The sequence below is a fragment of the Lissotriton vulgaris genome, chromosome 6 (genome assembly GCF_964263255.1).
Source record: "Lissotriton vulgaris chromosome 6, aLisVul1.2, whole genome shotgun sequence".
NCBI lineage: Eukaryota > Metazoa > Chordata > Amphibia > Caudata > Salamandridae > Lissotriton > Lissotriton vulgaris.
Genome location: NC_141694.1, coordinates 192,307,311 through 192,328,185, shown reverse-complemented (window position 1 = coordinate 192,328,185; position 20,875 = coordinate 192,307,311). Strand labels below are relative to the sequence as shown.

The 20,875-nt window shown below is 49.9% G+C and overlaps 2 protein-coding genes across 4 annotated transcripts in view; one reads left to right on the top strand and one right to left on the bottom strand.

The window, feature by feature from the left end:
- Positions 1-20,875, top strand: part of SUPT3H (SPT3 homolog, SAGA and STAGA complex component) — a 1,963,693-nt gene that overhangs the window by 15,569 nt on the left and 1,927,249 nt on the right. The window lies entirely within an intron of this gene.
- RUNX2 (RUNX family transcription factor 2) overlaps positions 1-20,875 on the bottom strand; it is a 331,526-nt gene that overhangs the window by 128,307 nt on the left and 182,344 nt on the right. For 2 of the 3 annotated variants that reach the window (XM_086926222.1, XM_086926224.1), the window contains exons 3-4: positions 17,511-17,773; positions 9,844-10,000 (exon numbers count right to left, since the gene is read on the bottom strand). In XM_086926222.1, the coding sequence (XP_086782348.1) occupies positions 9,844-10,000; positions 17,511-17,773 (420 nt within the window). Of the gene's footprint in view, positions 1-9,843; positions 10,001-17,510; positions 17,774-19,997; positions 20,608-20,875 lie in introns of those variants that run through there. The other variant, XM_086926223.1, reaches the window with a different exon arrangement.

Here is a 20,875-nt window from a genome sequence, read left to right as displayed (position 1 = left end):
TAGTGCTGCCTAGCCAGACTGCACATTCTGTAGAGTGCAGTGAATGTCTCACTCTTTCAGCAGCATATAGTGCTGGCTGGCCAGACTATACTTTCCATACAGTGCAGCGAATGCAACACTCTTTCAGCAGTCTATAGTTCTGCCTGGCCAGCATATACATTCCATACAGTGCAGCGAATGCCTCACTCTTTCAGCAGTCTATAGTGCTGCCTAGCCAGACTGCACATTCCGCACAGCGCGGTGAATGTCTCACTCTTTCAGCAGCCTATAGTGCTGACTAGCCAGACTACACATTTCTTACAGTGCAGTGAATGTCTCACTCTTTCAGCAGTCTATAGTGCTGCCTAGTCAGACTGCACATTCTGTAGAGTGCAGTGAATGTCTCACTCTTTCAGCAGCATATAGTGCTGGCTGGCCAGACTATCCATTACGTACAGTGCAGCGACAGTATCACTCTTTCAGCAGTGTATCGTTCTGCCTGGCCAGCATACTCATTCCATACTGTGCAGTGAATGTACCCCTTTTTCATCAGTCTATACTGCTACCAGTGCACCGTACATATGTAATGCTCTGCAGCAAAGGTGTCCCTCCTTTGCAGTGGATACTGCTGCCTGGCCTACTTACATACTCCATACACAACGGTGAACGTGTCCTGCTGCGTACTGGGCAGCCTACAAATGTGTAGCTCTTTCAGCAGTCCCTAATGCTGCATGGCCTGGTCACACATTACGTACTGTGCAGCAAATGTATCACTCTTTCAGCAGCCTATAGTGCTGCCTGGTCAGCCTATACGTTGCATGCACTGCAGCGACTGTACCCCTCTTTCGGCAGTTTATACTGCTGCTGTCAGGCCTACACATTCTGTACAATGCAGAGAACGTAACTCTTTCAGCAGTCTCTCACAGCAGGCGGCCTGTTTACAGATTCCATGCACTACAGCAAAAGTACCCCTTTCTGCAGTCAGTGCTGCTTCTGGCAATCCTAATAATTCTGTACACTGTGTCACTCTTTCAGCAGTCTCTGTCATCAGTATATCCCGCTGCCTGGCCTGCCTACACCTTCCATACACTGCAGCCTATATACCCCGATTTCAGCAGTCTCTGTCAGCAGTCTATCCTGCTGCCTGGCCTGCCTACAGTACACCTTCCATACAATGCAGCGTATATATCCCTCATTCAGCAGTCTATCCTGCTGCCTGGCCTGCCTACAGTACACCTTCCATACAATGCAGCGTATATATCCCTCATTCAGCAGTCTATCCTGCTGCCTGGCCTGCCTACAGTACACCTTCCATACAATGCAGCGTATATACCCCTCATTCAGCAGTCTATCCTGCTGCCTGGCTTGCCTACAGTACACATTCCATACACTGCAGCGTATATACCCCTCATTCAGCGGTCTAACCTGCTGCCGTACTGTAGAATAAAGGACCCCCACTAGAGGATTGTAAAAATGAAAGTGTCATTTCCTTTCGGAGACTGGTCCAGTCGCTGCAAAGCTGCCGAAAGGAAATCTATCCACCCTTTTGCTCTGCTTATAAAACCTCTCTGTGTTTTCTGTGAACTTGGTTTAAATTGCAGGAAACTCTTAAAAGTGATGAAGTAAAACTAAGGTTCCTTGTATTAAAGGGGAGGTATTAGGGGCGTCCCTTTGAAAGAAAGAAATGTCTCTCCTAAAATCTTATTTTTCTTGACTGCAGGAGGTATACACGTGTATGGGCTGAGACTGGGCCTTACAAGGGAGGCACGTGCCTCGGCCTCGGTTATGAAGGCGCTGGGACTCGTATAATTTACTGTAGAAGTAAGCATTGCTAGATGCAAAACAAATCCCAGCGCATGGACGGGGAGAAGTTTAGGTTGAGGCTCATTACTACAGAAGCACAGAGTTCAAATTCAGACTTCCCAAAATCTAACATTTTATAAACATCTACAAAAATGAGTTCCTAAATCCAGCCAGACTCGTGCCTTATTTTAACGCCGGGTTCATGTGCTTCAGTCCAGGGACACGCGGTGGTGCTCTTGCTGGGGACAGGTGCTGGCTGCAGGTAGGAGGCTTTGTAGAGAGATATTTATGTAAGGATGGGAGTTGGAAGTCTATGCTTTGGAATCTACATTTTTATGCATACAACCCTATGTTCTTAGAGAAAAATCAAGATAGAATTGGACGATAAAGCAAATGGATGATTGAGCCTATGGACATGAATAATTCAGTAATGGTGCTTGTTCCCTACAATATTTTTTAGAAACAACATGGACCACACAATAGGTTTTCCTAGCATAGCATAAACGTTCAAATAACTTCACAAGTAGGACTTCCTGAGGCCTGTCTTCGTTTTATTCTGCAGAGCAGACAAGAGATGAGGTGAGGGCCAAGGTATGAGGTTGTAGAGAGAGACAGTATGGGAAGTGATGGAGGCGAGGAAGATGTGCAATGGGGATAGCAGCTAGGGAAGCAAGAGAGAGACGTGAATGAAAATAAAACAATGAAAAAATAAACTAGGCAAAAAATACCAGGGAATATCAGGATGAAGGAAAGTGAGAGAAAGGGAGGGGGATGAAACAGCAGACACATACAGACAGAACAAAAAACTAAAGAAACTTCAGGCAATGCAAGGAGTGGGATGGAAACTTAAAAATATCATAGACAATTACAGAAGAAATAAAAACCAGCACAAGAGGTCTCGTCGTTTGGCTTCGACAATGCTTTTTTGGCAATGCTCTTGAGCATCCACTAAAATAAAAAATAGTTATTATCAATGTTGTACTGCAAAGCGAAAAAACAGTGCCAAGACTTATGCACGCACGCGCATCGTCAAGCATGTGCACAAATGCGTAATGGTGCTAGGGTGGCTACGTTGTGATGACGCTTAGCTATACATGCGTCACCACGCATAAGCGTGCATAGTTGCCATTTTGTCTTCTTTTAACTGTACCGTTGCAAGGTGGCAGATGCCCATGAGTGGTAAATTAACAAAAATAAAAGGTGCGTGTGAAAGGGCATTTGCAAAAAGGAGCAGCACAACAGTGAATTGCCACTGGTAGGCCCTCCTAAAAAGAATTTACAAATGTAATTTTAAACAAGCATTTGCAATGCAATAGGTCTTGCATTAGGAAAGTTTGAGCTATTAGTATTGTAAATAACACATTTTTTATTTATGTGTTCGTTTTGAAATTAGCGAAATTAATAGCTTTGTCATTTACAATGCCAATAGTTTTAACGTTTGAAAATGTGACACATGCTAGCATTTGTAATGCAATATGTGTTGTATTGGCTTTTATTTTTTTTTAATCATTAATACTTAAATAAAAGCTATTGTAATTTATATTGGCAATAGCTTAAACTTTTGTAAATAACTTTTGTGAAGATTATGTTCAGTGTATTTTATTGTGATGAAAATCCAAGAACAGAAGTGAAATATTAACATCTTTTTGTGACATTTGTAATAAAGCTTGAAATATTGAGAGAACCTATTTGAACCAGTTGTTGTTGAATGGTTGCACAGATTGATGCTGTGGTGGCGCTGAGTGATGTTGTGGTGGCGACGAGTGAGGCTGTGGCGTTCAGTGATGCTGTGGGTAGCGCATAGTGATGTTGTGGTGCCCCTGAGTGATGCTGTGGTGGTGCTGAGTGATGCAATAGAGTGAGTGCGATAGATAGAGGGATGGCGATACATAGATAGAGGGAGGGCGATAGATAGATATATAGATAGATAGAGTGAGGGCGATATTTAGATAGATAGAGTGACGGCGATAGATAGACAGATAGAATGAGGGCGATAGATAGACAGATAGAGTGAGGGCAATAGACAGAGTGAGGGCGATAGATAGAGTGAGGGCGATAGATAAACAGAGTGAGGGCGATAGATAGATAGAGTGAGGGCGATAGATAGATAGAGTGAGGGCGATAGATAGAGTAAGGGCGATAGATAGAGTGAGGGCGATAGATAGATAGAGTGAGGGCGATAGAGTGAGGGCGATAGATAGAGTGAGGGCGATAAAGAGAGTGAGGGCGATAGATAGATAGACTGAGGTGGCCTTGTGGTGAACGTGGTGGTGGTGGATGTGGTAGTGGTCATGGTGAACATGGTGGTGGACATGGTGGTGGTGGTGGTGGACGTGGTGCTGGTGGACGTGGTGCTGGTGGATGTGGTGGTGGTGGTGGGCGTGGTGGACGTGGTGGTGGTGGTGGTGGACATGGTGGTGGTGGACGTGGTGGTGGACGTTGTGGTGGATGTGTTAGTGGTGGTCGTGGTGGTGGTGGTGGTGGTGGTGGACGTGGTGGACATGGTGGTGGTGTAGGTGGGTGTGGTGGATGTGGTGATGGATGTAGTGGTGGTGGATGTGAATGTGGACATGGAGGTGGTGGTCGTGGACATGTTGGTGGTGGATGTGGTGGGGTGGATGTGGTGGTAGTGGTGGTGGACATGGTGGTGGAGGTGGGTGGTGGACGTGGTGGTGGTGGAGGTAGGTGGTGGACGTGGTGGTGGTGGACATGGTGGTGGTGGACATGGTGTTGGTGGACATAGTGGTGGTGGATGTGGTGGGGGTGGTGGTGGTGAACATGGTGGTGGTGGTGGGTGTGGTGGAGGTGGGTGTGGATGTGGTGGTGGTGTTGTTGGTGGACATGGTAGTGGTGGTGGACGTGGTGGATGTGGTGGTGGGTGTGGTCGTGGTGGACGTGGTCGTGGTGGTGGACGTGGTGGTGGTGGACGTGGTGGTGGACGTAGTGGTGGTGGTGGACGTGGTGGTGGTCGTGGACGTGGTGAATATGGTGGTGGTGGAAGACGTGGTGGGTGGTGGATGTGGTGGTGGTGGTGGAGGTGGGTGTGGTGGTGGTGGTAGTGGACGTGGTAGATGTGGTGGTGGAGGTGATGATTGTGGACGTGGTGGTGGTGGACGTGGTGGTGGAGGTGGTGGTAGAGGTGGTGGATGTGGTGGTGGATATGGTGGTGGTGGTGGACATGGTGGTGGTGGTGGTGGTGGACATGGTGGACTCGGTGGTGGTGGATGCGGTGGTGGTGGATGTGGTGGTGCCCAATGTTCAGATGGGACTGGCCCCTTCACGCAACAATAGTTGTGTTTACACAACAGAGCTGCTGGTTGCTCCCTCAGTTGTTGTCAAGGATTGTTTGGGTTTAGAAACCGGTTCTGCGCACTTCAAACAAGTTGTGCCTTGTCAGAAATTACAGCCAGGATGCTCCGTGTTCTTTTAATATTGCACTTTTATATAATTTCCGTAAACAATCAGATTTTATTAGAATTTGCCTGTGTACGTCTCGGAAGACACAGGCTTAATTAAGCCCCCTGCAGGGGCCTACATTACGCCCCTGGGTTGAGCGAGCCCCAACAGCTTTGCGTAGTGCACACAGAAACAGTGAAAGGAGTTGTAATACACGGGTTGGCGGGAGAGAGGAGAGGCAGAGGGGAAAGGAGGACCGGAGAGGAACTGTTTTGGAAGAAAGAGACCGGCTGAGGGGAAAGAGGAACAGAGGGTGTCTCATGGTGTGGAGACAGCGACTGCATACTAAGGAAAGAAGAGGGTATAGAAAGGGGTCCATGGTGTAGAGGGGAGAGAAAAAGCGAAGGGCACAAGTTTTTAAGATAAGGGCAAGCTGACAACAAAGAAGTCCAGGAGGAGACCCGTGAGGTGGAGGAAGAGGGGACTGAAAAGCACCGGTTAGAGAGGAAACCCGCACTGCCGTGGTTACAGAAAGGGCAGGCTGAAGGGAAGGGTAGTCTAAAATTTAGTGGGGTAGTGTACTGAAAAGTGCGGTGTAGTGATGTTGAATGCTTCAAGTGAAACGTATGAGTCAATAAATATAATCAGTGAAACGCTTTTGAGGAGCACAAGGGCCCGACGAGAAGCGAGTCTCCATTGATATGCTTGAAGGTGTTGAGGAGGAGTGAATGAGACGTTATCAAGGTACACAAGTTAAATAAAGGGGGATGAGCCAGGTCCAGTTGATGTTACAGCCAGGGAGTGCGCGAGATGGCACTGTAGAGAACTAACAATAAGTGTGCGCATTTTCACTCTTAATCACTCTCTGAAATGAATATGTTAGAGGGGTGATGAAGTGAGAGCTCATTCCACAGCACTAGTGACTCCTTTCACCCACAGCCATCCAACCTTACATTAAAGACTTGGTGTGTAGCAACTTTTAGTTTTTAATTGCATTTGCACATATGCGTTCTGGCAAACACCGTCACAAATTAAGCCCCCTGCTGGGGCCTGCGTTAGGCCCATGGGTTGAGCGAGCCCCAACAGCCTGGAGTACTACATACACAAATACACTCAAAGGAGCTTTAAAACAAGGGACGCCTAATACACAGTAGCTTATCTTTAGATCTCCGGTAGAGTGAAAATGTGCTTGCTTTCTGGGCTGTCCCCGTGTGTTTTTACAGTGCAGATGGAAAGAGCATTTGGTAATCCATCGCTCAAAAAAGACATCTTTTAATGCTCTATTCAAAGTTACAAGGTAAAGTGTATTAGTATGTCCTATCCAATACGGAGTTAAAGAGAGAAGACGCCAAGCTTGTTAGAGAACAAGGAGTTTAAAATGGGTTCATATTTATGCAGCTCTTAAAGAGCTATGCTAAACATTGTGCCATTACATTTCTTTTTAGCCCTGCTGTCAGCTATTAAGATTAGGATTTTAAAGTCTGGGAATTATGTATGCGACTAGGCAACCTATGAGTGCAGTTACACCCTCTCATACCACTTAGCAGCCCCCAAAAACATGATTTTAAATTTGTCCACCCTGGGGCGAGAAGAACCATCAACTTACTTCGAGAAGCAAAAACGTTTTATAAATAGGTTTAGTATTTTAATTTCTAAGCAAGCATATGCAGCATCATGTACTGAACACAGGCAGTGATTTAATCAAGAAAGGTAATGCTTTCGCCCTAGACAACTGTCTAAGAAAAGGGAATCACGAAAACAGCAGGTTATCCTATGCAATGAGTGCATAATCTGTTGTCACTAAAAATCACTTTGGAAAACATTCGAAAAGCAGTTCATAAATAGTCTATGTGCATTATAATAATACCCTACATGGCGCAAACCACTTATCCCAGGAGATGCAATTCAGAACAAATTTAAAATACCTTGTCTTTAACCTACGCCTTTTTTATTTCTAAAAATTGAGTCACATGAACTGTACCCAATCCGCAGTTTGGGTAGACTTTTGAAAGCCCTACTATAATCTCGACAAACAAGCATTGCTAAAGCAATGCTGTAGTTGAGATCTAAAAACGGAGAGTCAATGGCCTCTGAAAATCTCAAGTAGTCAAACAAGGATTTGGTCAAAGTTATTTGTGAGCCATGCTAAAGCATACCTCCGTTAGAGTGTATCCATGCATCCCGCTTTTAACAATCGTACTCGTAGATGACACTGGTGAAGGTAAAGTCAATCCTCTTCAAAAAATAACTGAACACAAAAACATATGCACTGATCAGTTACACATGGTCTCAACTACTCTAACTCTAGGGCCGAACAACGGAAGTCCTACCAAACTTACATATTACACACGGCAGCAGAGTATGTCTCAAGGTCTGACTTAATATTTGTCCAGACGACGTGCAGTATATCTGAATACAATGATTAGTCCTCCTCCATTATAGTCATGAGGTCTAGAGAAAATATGTACATATGCATGCTTTAGGAAACATATATATATATATATATATATATATATATATATATATATATATATATATATATATATATATATATATATATACAGAAAACACAGTGCCTGCCCAAAATACGATCCAGTCTATATAAAGGGACTCAACTGTTATGCACCCCGCAGATTTAAACATAGATAAGTCGCAGTAAACCGCACATTACACTCGCGGGGGCCAAATCTCATCAACAAACTACCCATTACAATGAATCTACACTTAGGGTGGCTCCAGAGTAAAAAAGCGGTACACTTACGTGATCGGGGAACATTTTCCTCTATAATCAAAGTTGAGCCATCCGTCTCCTGCTCGGAAGATACCAGCAACTAGAAATACGGGAAAAGGGGTCCCTTTATATATCCGATAGAGTCTTACCTCCAGGTTGTGTGGTTAGATTAATTAAAACCACCTATGGTACAAATAAAACCTCGCCCGTCAGTATCGTAATTATGCTATATCCGTCGCCATCTTGGAATCCCTAAGATAACGAACATAAACGAGGGCTACCCGGAAGCGGGTATCACATGTAGTCCGGGCTAGCTACCATCTTTCAACAGGGAACTTGTATTCAAAAGAAAAAATAGGCGAAAAACTCGTAGAAATAAGTAAAACAATAACACAACAAGTGTCTACAAATTACTGAGATAACACAAAATACACAGTACAAAATGGAAAAAAGATAACAGGATTCGTTAGGGGTTAATTACAAGAGATGATTCAAGGACTGAATCCGTGAATAACTGAATAACAGTTTCTAGATCGAATAAAATACACAGTCCAAGGCAGGAAACATTACAGGATGATTACAAGGGATGACTCAGAAACTGAATCCATAAATAACTGTCTGACAGTTTCTAGATCGAATAAATTAGATTACTAAGAGCAGACATAAAACAAGAAGAGAGAAGCGAAACGGAAACAAGCTCTCGGCATTGCGTGGTGGGAGCGGGGGAGCGGCATTGCGTGGTGGCGGGTGGGGTGGGGGAGGGGGTGGGGGAGCAGCTTCCTTTGAAGTCTGATGCCGAGGCTGTGGGTGTGCAATGTGCGATGTGCACGCGCCTGGCTCACATGAACTGTATGCGATCCGCAGCAGTTTGGGTAGACTTTTGAGAGCCTCACTATAATCTCGACAAACAAGCATTGCTAAAGCAATGCTGTAGGTCGAGACCTAAAAACAGGAGGTATGGGGGAGCACAAAGGTGGGGTGGGAGGAGAGCAAGTAAAGTTACTGACTAGAGGCAAGGTGAGGAAGGAGGGTTAGGGTGACCAACAGATGGTGGGGTTATAAACAAAACAATCTAAGCAGGAGTGAGAGGGGTGGAGGAAGTAAAGGACGAGCTGAGGAGAACAACACAGAGACCAGAAGGTTGGGAGTCTGACGGGAGAAGCAGCATATGGAGAAAAGGGAATGGGAAAGAAGGCACGCCAATGGAGTGCTGAAAGAAATAAAGGATAAAGTATTCTCTAAATCTAAGCAGTGGAACAATACAAGTCTTCCAATCAAAAGTAAAAGAAGCCATCGACAAATACAAGAAGAGGAAGGAAATCCATGGAACAAGAAGCAAGCTCATGAGATTGACAAGAATGATGACCAATGATTAGCAATGAGCTGACACAAAGCCCATTGTAAGTATTGATATTGTCCACAAAAGGTGTGTCAACAACACACACAGCTAAAGCTAAAAGCAAGCACGACTAAAAAGAACTGAAAATAGGTATGTCAGAAGAGACCCAACAAAATTCATGACAAATGAAGAAACTAGATGTATAAAACAAATTCAGTAAAAAAGAATGCAGTGCAATTGATTGAGTATCAAACTGAACTAAGTACAAATACATGATTCACAGCAAAGCTCACTCCTGGCTACAGGATATACAATGTAGTGGAATCTGGAATACGTTCTCTGAAGGCATTAAGATTAAAATAAAAAAAACAGAAAAATGGGTAGAAATTACTATTTGGGCAGTGATGGACAACAAAAGACTTAACTTGTGCAGAATGTGCAGTTTGCAAATAAAAACATGAATCACTCCTGTACGTTAGATGGTGTCTGGCGATGTCTTTAGAGACCGATTAGTGTTACAGTGTGGCTTTATAAAGTCTAGACTATTGCAGTTTTTTTTTTTAGCTTTTTCACCATTTGTCATGGTGAGGCCTACCTCTTCCACTTCTCCCCACAAATCTCAGATCGTTAAACCTGGCCACTTGGTTTTTCATGACGGCGGAGGCATTCCTCAGCTCTGCCGAATAGTTTTCATCATTGCCGGCCATGACAGTGACCACAGTTCCATCAGGTACTTCTCCAAGGCCAACCACCTATGGAAACAGAAAATGTGAGCAAAAAGAGTTGAGTAACCATTTAAAATGTGGCACAACGCGTTGCCACGCCCACCCCAGAGTAGTCTAACACAGAGGGAGGATTCACAAAGGCATGTAAGAGTATGTAATAGAGTAATCCTGTAGTGTACCCATAAATGCTACTGAGAATTGATCCCTAGTGCTTTGATGTTGTGCGCTACATGTATACGCGTACATTTGGAGTATATTTTTTATTCATTGTTTTCCTAAACCACACACGATGTCCATCAAGCGCTTTGAGAATGGGGGGCAAAAATGGTGCATCAGTGGAGAAAACAGTTCCTAATTTGTAGAAAATTATTGCCAGGGCCCTCATCAGGAGGGCACTGCAGCTCGCACCACCCATTGCCCCTGACAGGGCTGCCAATGACAGTATCAACACAACTACTAATCATCACACTGCTAAAAGTGTGACATTTCAGACTGTTCGACGCCCCCAAAACTATAAGAATGGCCTGGGTGACAGGTATTAGTTGTTATTAATGTCTAACGAATTAATAAATCAACTGTTGTCTTGCTTATCTCTACGCCATACAAACAGCGCCACCATGTGGCAGCTGTTATAAGTGCTGGTGCTGACAGTTAAGTGCCAGTGCCAAGACATGAAAACACCGGCTCAAATTTAACCCTGGGAGAAAGGCAATAGGCAAAAGAGCATGTGAGCTGAGGGGAGATTCTCAGCTGGCCCTGATATTTCCCAGAGCCAGTCACTCTGCATTACATTTCCCAATTTTTTACTTTATGCACTGGAATTGTACAGTGCTACATACGATTTTGAGCTGCTTTTGAGCGCTGTAGTGTCGTTAACAGGGTTGTGTCAAGAAGGTGACCACCCTCTGTGAGGGAGCGAGGGTGTAATGAGCTGTTGCCTAATCCATGTCTCCATCTTGGAAGGTATTTTGATTCAAAATACTGTGATCAATGTTTTGAGTATGGAACAAAAAAAATCTGAAGCAAAACTAAATCTCGTGCAGACACACCCGTGTGCACTGGGTGTCTTCCAATGTGTGCATGCAGAAAATATTTGCAAGTTTTTGTGTGTTTCATGGTTACATTTCTACTGCTGCATTTACCACCAGCTAAATACTAGTAATAAGCAATGCTTAATTTGAGCGGGTGGTTTCTGGTGCTCTGTGACGGTATTTAATTGTCAACACCGACACTTATTACAGTCTGCCACATGGGGGCGCTGTCTATCTAATTTAGAGATGAGGACAACAACAGTTGTTTATTCAATCAATATACATTAAAAATGACTTATTCATGCCGCCCAAGCCATTCTTATTGCTTTGGGGGCCTGGAATATTTTGACTTATCACACTTGTAGGAATGTGGTAGTTAGTAGTTTTGTTGTTCAGTGGCAGCTCCTCCTCTTTACGCAAAGAGCGTTGCCCAGAAAACTGTTGCGTTATCATTTTAGTTTTCCTTTCCTGTTGCAGGGCAGGGCGGGACTGCCAGAGCAGAGCAGAGGAGTGGTTTTCCCACTCCAAGGTGCACAATGATGCTTTGACCTCTCGGCCGGGGAAACAATCATGCGCACTTTGCATGTTCTGCACCCAGGCTGGCTTGAATCCAGTGGCACAGTGATCAATTGTAGTGGTCTGATATGCCTCATGCTCTCACTGTGAGCATCAGGGTTGTGTGTGGTACCAAAAAGCTGCTGAGATACTGCTTGTGCAAAGTCCGGGGTCGGTTGTTTCACCTGACAGCAGCTTTTGGCTCTGCGCTGGGGATAACGTACAAAAATGTGTTTGCGCCTGTTTTGCGTGTTATATGCCTCATTACCACACTGTTTTGCCTGCGCATTTCTGTTAGAGCCTAGGTAACCACTTGTGAAAAAATAGGACTGAGCACCATTTACACGAAACCCATCAAAGGCGCCAAGTGCAAAGTCGGGCACAAGAACCACTTCAGCTCAGTGGCACGCCAACTACAGCCCTGAGGCTGAGGCCACAAGGGTAGGCCGGGGCAGATCCAGCCGCGCTGGTTGGTGGTTGGTGGTGGGGCCCACCCAGGGATTCAGCATGGCGGGGTGAATATTCTAGACTAGAATGAAGCCCTTTTAGGGCCTGGTTTAACACCAGTGCCGCTGTGGTGCAAGCTGTGTCCGCGTGAGGCTCTGGCACCGTTAGCTCGTGACAGCCACAAGTGCAACGCAGAAAAATGTGGAAAAGACGCTGACAAAAATGGCGCAAATGACACTCGATTTTTTTAACGACATTGTAAACAGTGTAGTGGGTGACACCAGAGCAGGCGGTATTTGTTCTGAGGGTTCCTTGCACTGTGTTCTGGTGAAGCCTCAAGTCATCCACCGGCCACATGAGAAGCCCAAAGCCTCTGACGTAAGCAGGGGCCTGGAGAGTCAGTGGGTAAAAAGTTGAGAGGATTTTCCACAGCTCATCATTAAACGACCACAGCTTTTACGGGCTGAGGCGCCGGAGCACGAGGCTGACTTCAGTGCCTCGATGTGCCCCAGCTGATAAAAAGTGAAAACCACTCCGTCTGCTTTCATGAGAAACGCTGGCTTCGCTGGTGGTGCCATCAGCGTGGGCAGCAGTGTGCCACTCAAACTGGAATCCTGTTTGCGCCACAACTACCCCTGCAGGTGGGCGTGGTCTGCTGCTATTCACTGCGTGATGCACTAGTTTGCACAATTACACAGTCAGATGGCATATTGCAAAAAACGGTGCTTATGAACTGTGTCTCTCGAGTGTTCATGCCCCTGGGATGTACTAATTCCCATTAAAGTGAGGAAGCATTCTTTTTAACCTATAAACCGAGTGGTAAACCGTGCCACGGCGTGCTGGCACGAATTATGCCATGAAACACCTGCCCCTGTCTTGTACCACCCCGTAGCAGCAAGGCGGTGTGCCAGGCAAGGTGCTGGACTGTGTATGCAAGCACCACACTGGCTGGCTAGAAATTGCGCAGCTGCGACTAGCGCCTTGGCGCCCACTTCCAGGCGCTCCATCGTTTGAATGGGCCTGTAAGCCCATGTTGCCGTATTTCGCTCAGAAGGGGGTGGCTGGGAGTGAGTTATAAAGGGGGTCTGCCCAGAAAAGCCCACGGTTTATAAATGGCTCTGTGACAATGCCCATGCTGTCTGTCCGCCTCTTCTCTTTGTAACCCACAGCGTTAGCTGTGCCGCCTGAAGGAGCACAGAATAGGTTTGCAACGCGCACCAATTCGGATCGTTGCCTTCGCTGAATGTACGATGTCAAATACACTGGGTAACGGTAACACTACGGCTGCTCGGTAACACTACAGCTGCTCGTTATAGCGCTTGGAAATGGCAGGGGTGCGGACTGAAGCACTGTAAAGGCAACCTATTGACATTAACAAAGCAGCCCGCGTCTCCCTCGCGCGCTGCTAGGCGCTACTAATGAGGCGAGCACACATACGCTGCAGTGTGGAATGCGTTTAGCTTCGGTAAGTACGAAATCACTTTTCGTGTCTTGTGCACTAAATTAAATGATCTTACAAGGATACCGATGCGTGCATTCGATTCGGAAAAAACACTTCAGGGCTAGGAAGTGGGAGGCATTGCTATCTGCGCGGTTAGTTTTAAGCTGTGTGCTATTTGCAGGCCCTCACACATGTAATAATGTTTAAAAAATAAAATCGGGCCATAAGGGTACAAAATGTAATGAGAACATTACTGTATTTTTTTGTTTACTAAACTATTTACATCTCGATGTCGAATGCACTCTATTGCCCCACAGCCTAATTAATTGTCTCGTTTAGAAATGTGTGAAAAGAAGGAAAGGGCACAGTTGTAATCATGATTAATCTACCAAAATATCCCAATTCCTAGAAGAGCTGTAAGATGTCAAATAAAACACGTTGTATCGATATTTTGTTATAAATGTGAAGGCTTTACGACCTATTGTATACATCCATGTGCGTGTGAATATTGAACTATATTACGCCACCCTACTTTTACCTGCGCCATACACCTGACGTGTCCTATATATTAGACACACTTGTGGGCATCTTGTCGTCATGCTGCTTTGCTTTGGATTGTTGCTCAGTGGTAAAAGGTGCCCACGGTGGTCTGTTGTGTAAAGAAGATACATTCTTTGCACACTCCCTCTCTTGTCCAGTACCACCCCACTAGGGCTGGCACCTGCTCCGCCACAAACTTGACTAAACAGCTGTAGCCCCCGCTGTCAGAAGAGCCATCGAGGCAATGCCCCACATGCAAGCTACCTCTGTGACAAGTCACAGAGGCTGTCACGGGGGCTGCGCGTTATTTTACGGTTTATGGGCGGGTGGGCTCGGTGCGTGCACCGGAGCACACATGGCGGCGTGTACGGAGCTCACCAGGCGGTGCATGACTGATCCTGTTCACAGATCTGCGCGTTATTTTTCTGCTTATGGGCGGATGGGCTCGTTGCGTGCACTGGAGCACACATGGCGGCCTGTACACAGAGCGGGCACGAGTGCTCCTGTTCACAGGGGCTGCGCGTTATTTTATTTTGAGCGGCGAGGTGTCCTATCCACCCACCCTACTCGGAGGGTGCGGAAGGGGGGCGGGGGGGGGGGGAAGGGTCAGGTCTCTGGCCTCTGAACACGAGGCACACGATGGGAATGTCTGGCAGCCGCTGGCATCGACCGATGGTCAGGTGGATGGATGGGTGTGTGGCTGGGGATGGATGGTTGCATGGATGGTCGGACGGATGGATGAGTGGTCGGAGGTATGGATGGATGGATAGGTGGATGGATGGATGGCTGGACGGACGGATAGATATGTGTGTAGCTAGGGATGAGTGGATGGATGGATATGTGGCTGGGGATGGATGGATGGAGGTACGGATTGATGAAAGGATGGGTGTGTGGCTGGATCTGGATGGATGAATGGACGGATGGATTAAAGGATAGGTGTGTGGCTGGGGATGGATGGTTGGATGGACAGATGCGTGGACAGAGGTACTGATGGATGGACAGATGGATGAGTGGGTAGATGGGTGGGTAGATCGATGGATGGGTGTGTGGCTGGCGGGTTGGTCGGACAGACAGATGGATAGAAGGATGGATGAACGGATGTGTGTGTGGCTGGGGATGGACGGATGGATATGTGGATGGGAATGGCTTGATGGACGGGTGGATGGACAGAGGTTACGGATGAATGGATGAAAGGGTGGGTGTATGGCTGGGAATGGATGGACGGATGTACGCAGCAGCGGGCGGTGCAGTTAAGCGCAGTGGGGCGGGGGTGATGTTGACTGATGATGGAATAGGATTTATTTATTTATTTAATTTCCCCTATTCTGTCATCTGTAGATCCCCCATCGCCCTTGTGCTTAACTGCACCAGCCGCTGATGTGTGGATAGTTCTATGAATGGACGGATGGGTGGATGAATCGTTGGATGGATGGACGGGTGTGTGGCTGGGGATGGGTGGATGGTTGGTTGGTTGGATAGATGGATGGATATTTGGGTGAGTGGAATGGGTGGACTGGATTTGAAGGTTAGAATGCATATGACGTAGTAGACCGTGGGAGGAGACAGGAGACTAGGGCCAGCTGGGGTCTGATTTCAGAAGAAGGCATGAGACCGATCTATGCGCCCTGGTGGCCGAGAGGCAAAGAGGCGCCAGTCACAGACCCTCCTCGCCCCAGGCCTGTAAGGGGTGCCACAGTAAGCAGACCCTTCCTCAAGCCTCACTCTAGAGTCTCGACACCCCAAAGGGGCCACGGGCCTTTGCCAGACTGTACCCCGAGTCATCAGTGGGGGCCCCATGCCACCCAGACTGCGGCCTGTGAGTCTCTGCCCTTAAAGGCCCCTCCACGGCGCTCCTGTGAGCCGCCATTGTCCGTGAACAGCCCCCTGTGCCCGCATTCAATGTCCCAATGTTTACAATCAGCCTCGCCCAGTCCCCGGGCACCTGGCCCTACCTCGTAAACACACTTGCCGTGCCAGCACTCTAGTGCTCCTTTTTAGCCCTCCCCAGAGAGCCCTTCAGGAACCCTCAACCGCCTGTTATTCGTCGAGCACGTCCCTGACCTCGAATGTACCCAGAGTGCCACGCGGGGGCAACTCCGAGTGCCTGGAGTCCAGCGCCCTCTACAAGCCACATCGCTTGCCCTTAACCACCCGCTCTTGTGCATGCCCCCACCCCCAGCTCCAAGGTCCTTGGCAGAAGCATCACCCCAAAACCGTGAGCTGGGTCTGCATACCTCAACTACCTCCCTTAAGTGAATTGCCATCGGCGGCCACCCACCCCCACGCACGCCCCACACTGCCATGAAGGCCCCTCCTGCAAGCCACACAGCACGCCTTGAAGCCACAGACAGCGCCTTTAAAGCCCCTCCACGCAGCCTGCCCGCACGCACCTTGCCACGTGCCCCCCACCTCCCCTGCTCCTTACCTTGAAGCAACCCCACCCTCCATCAGTGTGTAGCACAGTCACCCACCTACGAACCTGTAAACTCAACGCATCTCGTTTACTACTTTAAAGTTCGCCCTCCCCCTTCGAGGCCCCTGCCCTATATGTTAAAGACCCGTCACTTTCAAAATGTCGCCCGCTCCCAGCCCCCTCGCCCCCACTTCGCCATCCGTCTCCCTCGATAGTACTTAGTAGGTATCGGGCTCCATCTTGTCACCCGCCCCACCTTGAAGATCCCCCATACACGTTCACCGCCTCTCACCTACAAGCCTCCCACACACTTTTCACCCAACAGCGTTACCCCCCCCCCCTTTACCAAGCCAACCTCGTGCCGCCACCCAACTTGAGGGCCACATCCGCGTCTGGTTGCAGCGCCGGTGGCTGGGCAGCAGAGAGCCCCTTGCCCCACACCCTGCCCCCCACACCCTGATGCCCCTCTCACACTCTGGCAACACACCCTGATGCCCCCTCTCCTTGAAGGCCACGGGCAGGGTCTTGTTGCAGCGCCAGTGGCCGCGCAGCAGAGTGCCCCTTGCCCCCCACACATACACTGATGTCCTCCCCACCCCACCCCCCCCCCCCCCACCACCACCCTGATGCCCCCTCACCTTGAGGGCCACGGGCAGCGTCTTGTTGCAGCGCCAGTGTCTGGGCAGCAGAGCGCCCCTTGCCCCCACCCCACACCTGGTGCCCCTCTCACCCTGTCGCCCCCTCACCTTGAAGGCCACGGGCAGCATCTTGTTGCAGCGCCAGTGGCTGGGTAGCAAAGTGCCTCTTGCCCCCACCACCCCCCTGATCCTCCTCTCACACTCTGCCCCCACACCCTGATGCCCCCTCACCTTGAAGGCCACGGGCAGCGTCTTGTTGCAGCACCAGTGGCCGCGCAGCAGAGTGTCCCTTGCCCCCCACACATACACTGATGTCCTCCCCACCCCACCCCCCCCCCCCACCACCACCCTGATGCCCCCTCACCTTGAGGGCCACGGGCAGCGTCTTGTTGCAGCGCCAGTGTCTGGGCAGCAGAGCGCCCCTTGCCCCCACCCCACACCTGGTGCCCCTCTCACCCTGTCGCCCCCTCACCTTGAAGGCCACGGGCAGCGTCTTGTTGCAGCGCCAGTGGCTGGGCAGCACGGAGCACAGGAAGTTGGGGCTGTCGGTGCGCACCAGCTCGGCCGGGTGGTCGGCGATGATCTCCACCATGCTGCGGGAGTCCGCGGCGCGCAGCCGGACCGCCTCCTGCTGCTGCTGCTGCTGCTGGGGGGCCTCGCTCATCTTGCCGGGGGCCGCCGGGGGGGCCTGCAGGCTGCCGGTGGGGGGGCTGAATCGCCGGCCGGTGCTGGCATCTGAGGACACACAGAGAGCCGGGGTTAGAGGGGGCTCCGGACCTAGAAGCCCTGGGGGGGGGGTAAAACTATGACAGGGGCCGCCGTAGGTCAGATGCTCAGAGGAGACCAACAACTTCCTGAGTTTTCACAACTACAGAGAGAGAGAGATACCTGTGTCCTGGCCGTGCCCCTTACCATCCGTACCACGTCCCCGCTCCCAGTTACCCCGTACCTCCTGTACACCTATGCACTCTTGTTCGTCTGTGTCCGTGCCCACTTCTCTCACTTTGTAGCTCCTGTACCACAGCCTGGGCACCCTGTACCTCCTGTGCCACTTCCTGCTCTGTGCCATCCTGTACCACGGGCCGCTGTCACGCCGTACCTCCTGTGCCACTGCGAGTTCTCTCTCATCCTATAACTCCTGTACCCCGACCAGTGCATCCCGTACCTCCTGCAACACTGCGTGCTCTCTACGTTCCTATAACTTCTGAACAATGACCCGCCGTCACCCTGACCTTCTGTGCCACTGCCGGCTCTCTGTCATCCTGTAACATGTGTGTGCTGTTTCATCCTGTAACATGGGTTTCCTCAGTCATTCTGTAACATAAGTACCACGAACCGCTGCCCTCATGCATCTCCTGTACCAGGAGATGCTGTCACCACGTACCTCCTGTACCACTACTTGCTCTCTGCGATCCTATAACTGCTGCTGTACCATGAGCCGCTGTCACCCCGTATCTCCTGTACCTCAGGCAGCTCTCTGCCACCCGTGCCTCCTGTACCCCTGCGGTCTCTCCGCGGTGTTTTACCCCGCTCTCTGCCATCCCCGCACTCCTCGTACTTCTGCCCGCTCTCAGCAATCCCAAATGCCCCGTCCGCTCCCTCCTGTATCAGTATCTGATCATGTCACCCCTAGACCCAATATACCATACAAAAACGCCTGTACCCCCTGCGCCTGCTTGCTAATTCCTACACCCTGTGTTCCTTCTGCACCATGAGCCAAAACGTTGCCTCTTGTGAGCTCCTTCATACCACATGTGCCCTTCACTGTACCCACCTCCAGAGTTCTTTATGCCCACTCCGCACTCGCTCCTACCCTCTACAGGTATATGCCAGTCCAGTACAGCTCGCTGTCCCTATACCTCTGTGCCACCTCCCTGGCTCCCCGCTGCTCTCTATCCTACCTGTACTCACACTACATGCCACCCCAATGCATTTCACCCTTCCTCGGTTCACTGCCTGCGCCCGCTGTGCCACCTCTTCTCCGTACCCTTCCTTTCACTTCTTCTCCCACTCCAGCCCCAAATACCCAGCCCTCCCCGTGCCCTCGGCCACATACCGCGCCTGCTAGTTCCCTGCCCATGGTCCGTCTACAATCATGTGCCCTCTCCTGCTTCCATGCCACCCCATAACCCTCCACCCCCTGCTCCTCTATATGGTGGGTACACTTCCCCCGCCAGCCTCACCTTCGATACCGTGTTCGGCGTGCTGGCCCCCCTCCTGCAAGCTAGTCCCCCGTGTCCCGTCTCCGTACACAGTGCTCTCTCTCTCTCCCTGCACCGTATCCCCTTCAGCCTGCTCCCTACGCCAAGCAATGCCCCCCAGTGTCACTCTGTACCCTTTCTGCCTTATGTATTGCTGCGTCGGGTCCATACACCCCTCTACGATCCGTTCCCCAGGGCTGGGCGGGCTGCAGTGGCTCCTCTCAGCCGGCTGCGGGAGAAGCTGGGTCTGTCAGCTGCGCGAGGCACAGTCCCGGTGCAAGAAGCTGGGTCTGTCAGCAGCGCGAGAGCCCGGGCTGCTGACCCTGAACTAGAACCTCGCGGGCTCGGCAGCGCGAGGCACCTGGGACGAGAACCTGCTCCAGTCTGCCGCGCTTCGCGAGGCGTCCTGTCCTGCCTGTCAGAGGCGATACAGTTCAGGTCTCGCGGACCAGAGGCGCGAGAGCCCGGGCCGCGACAACTGACGAGTCTCGCGAAAAAGAAGCGCGAGAGCCTGCGCCACGGACGACTGAGGAGACTCGCTGACAAGGCGGCGGGAGAGCCGGGGCCCCCGAGCTATGCAGCGAGTCTGTCGGGTCCCACTCTCCGGCACTACCCACCCCGGCTCCCCTTACTTTCTCCTAGCCTGCGCAGTTCCCTTCCTTCCCCCAGCTCCACTCGTGCTGCCTTTCCCCCGTTAGCCGGTCTCTTTTCGCCGAGTCTCCGGCCGCCCTCCCTCCCCAGTCCCTCGCCCGCTCTACCTGTATTGAAGAACAACATGAGGGCTGACCCCGGCCCGGGGAGACGCACGAGTACAGCGCGGGCTCCCTCGCCTCATGAAGCGGCGTCCTCCGGCGGCGCTGGCTGCCCCCCTCCGCCGCCCTGCGCTCTCCCTCCTCCCGTTCCGAGCTCCAGGCGACGGGGAGGCAGAAACTCGGGCTTCCTCGTCCGGTCAACCTCGGCGAACCATCAAAAAACGTCGGCGTCGCCAAACACTGCCGTGGAGCTCCCAAAAAACACCCGAGGACAGCGGGGAAAAGTCACCTCGACTCCAAAAATGTCTCAACCAGCACCGGCCCCTCTGTCCTCCCCTCAAAGGTCTTTGGAATGAGAAATGATCCTTAACTGCACTCCAAAGTCCTCCCAGTCGCAACAAAAATAAAATGTCTTTGTTTCTCCCAGATGCACACACACAAAAAGAGAATAATTAAAACAGAAATTGCATTTTCTCGTGGCTCAGCCTTGAAAAGTTTCCCGGTTCCAAAAAAACGAGCTTGCGGTTGGTGCTGGAAGATGAGGCTGATGGAAAAAAAGCCGAAGCCGCAGCTTTCTGTGTCCTGCGTGTGTGTGCTTTTTTTTCTCCCGCTGGAGGCTGGGATTTTCTAATGATTAGGTTTTTGTGGTTTATATATCTATATATATAGTGGGCCCGGCAGCTAGCCCATCATTATGCTGATGAGACTAGGGAGCACGTGGTGTCTGAAGCCAGTCACCGTGAGCCTGCCTTCAAAATAAACACTGCAATCTGCAGCCCAGGCATACAAAACTTACTTTAAAACCGGCCCCACACATTTTTGAAAAAAACGGTTTCCTGCTTTTTCACTTCTGCTCTCTAGTTTCCTATTTTCTTCATCTAGAG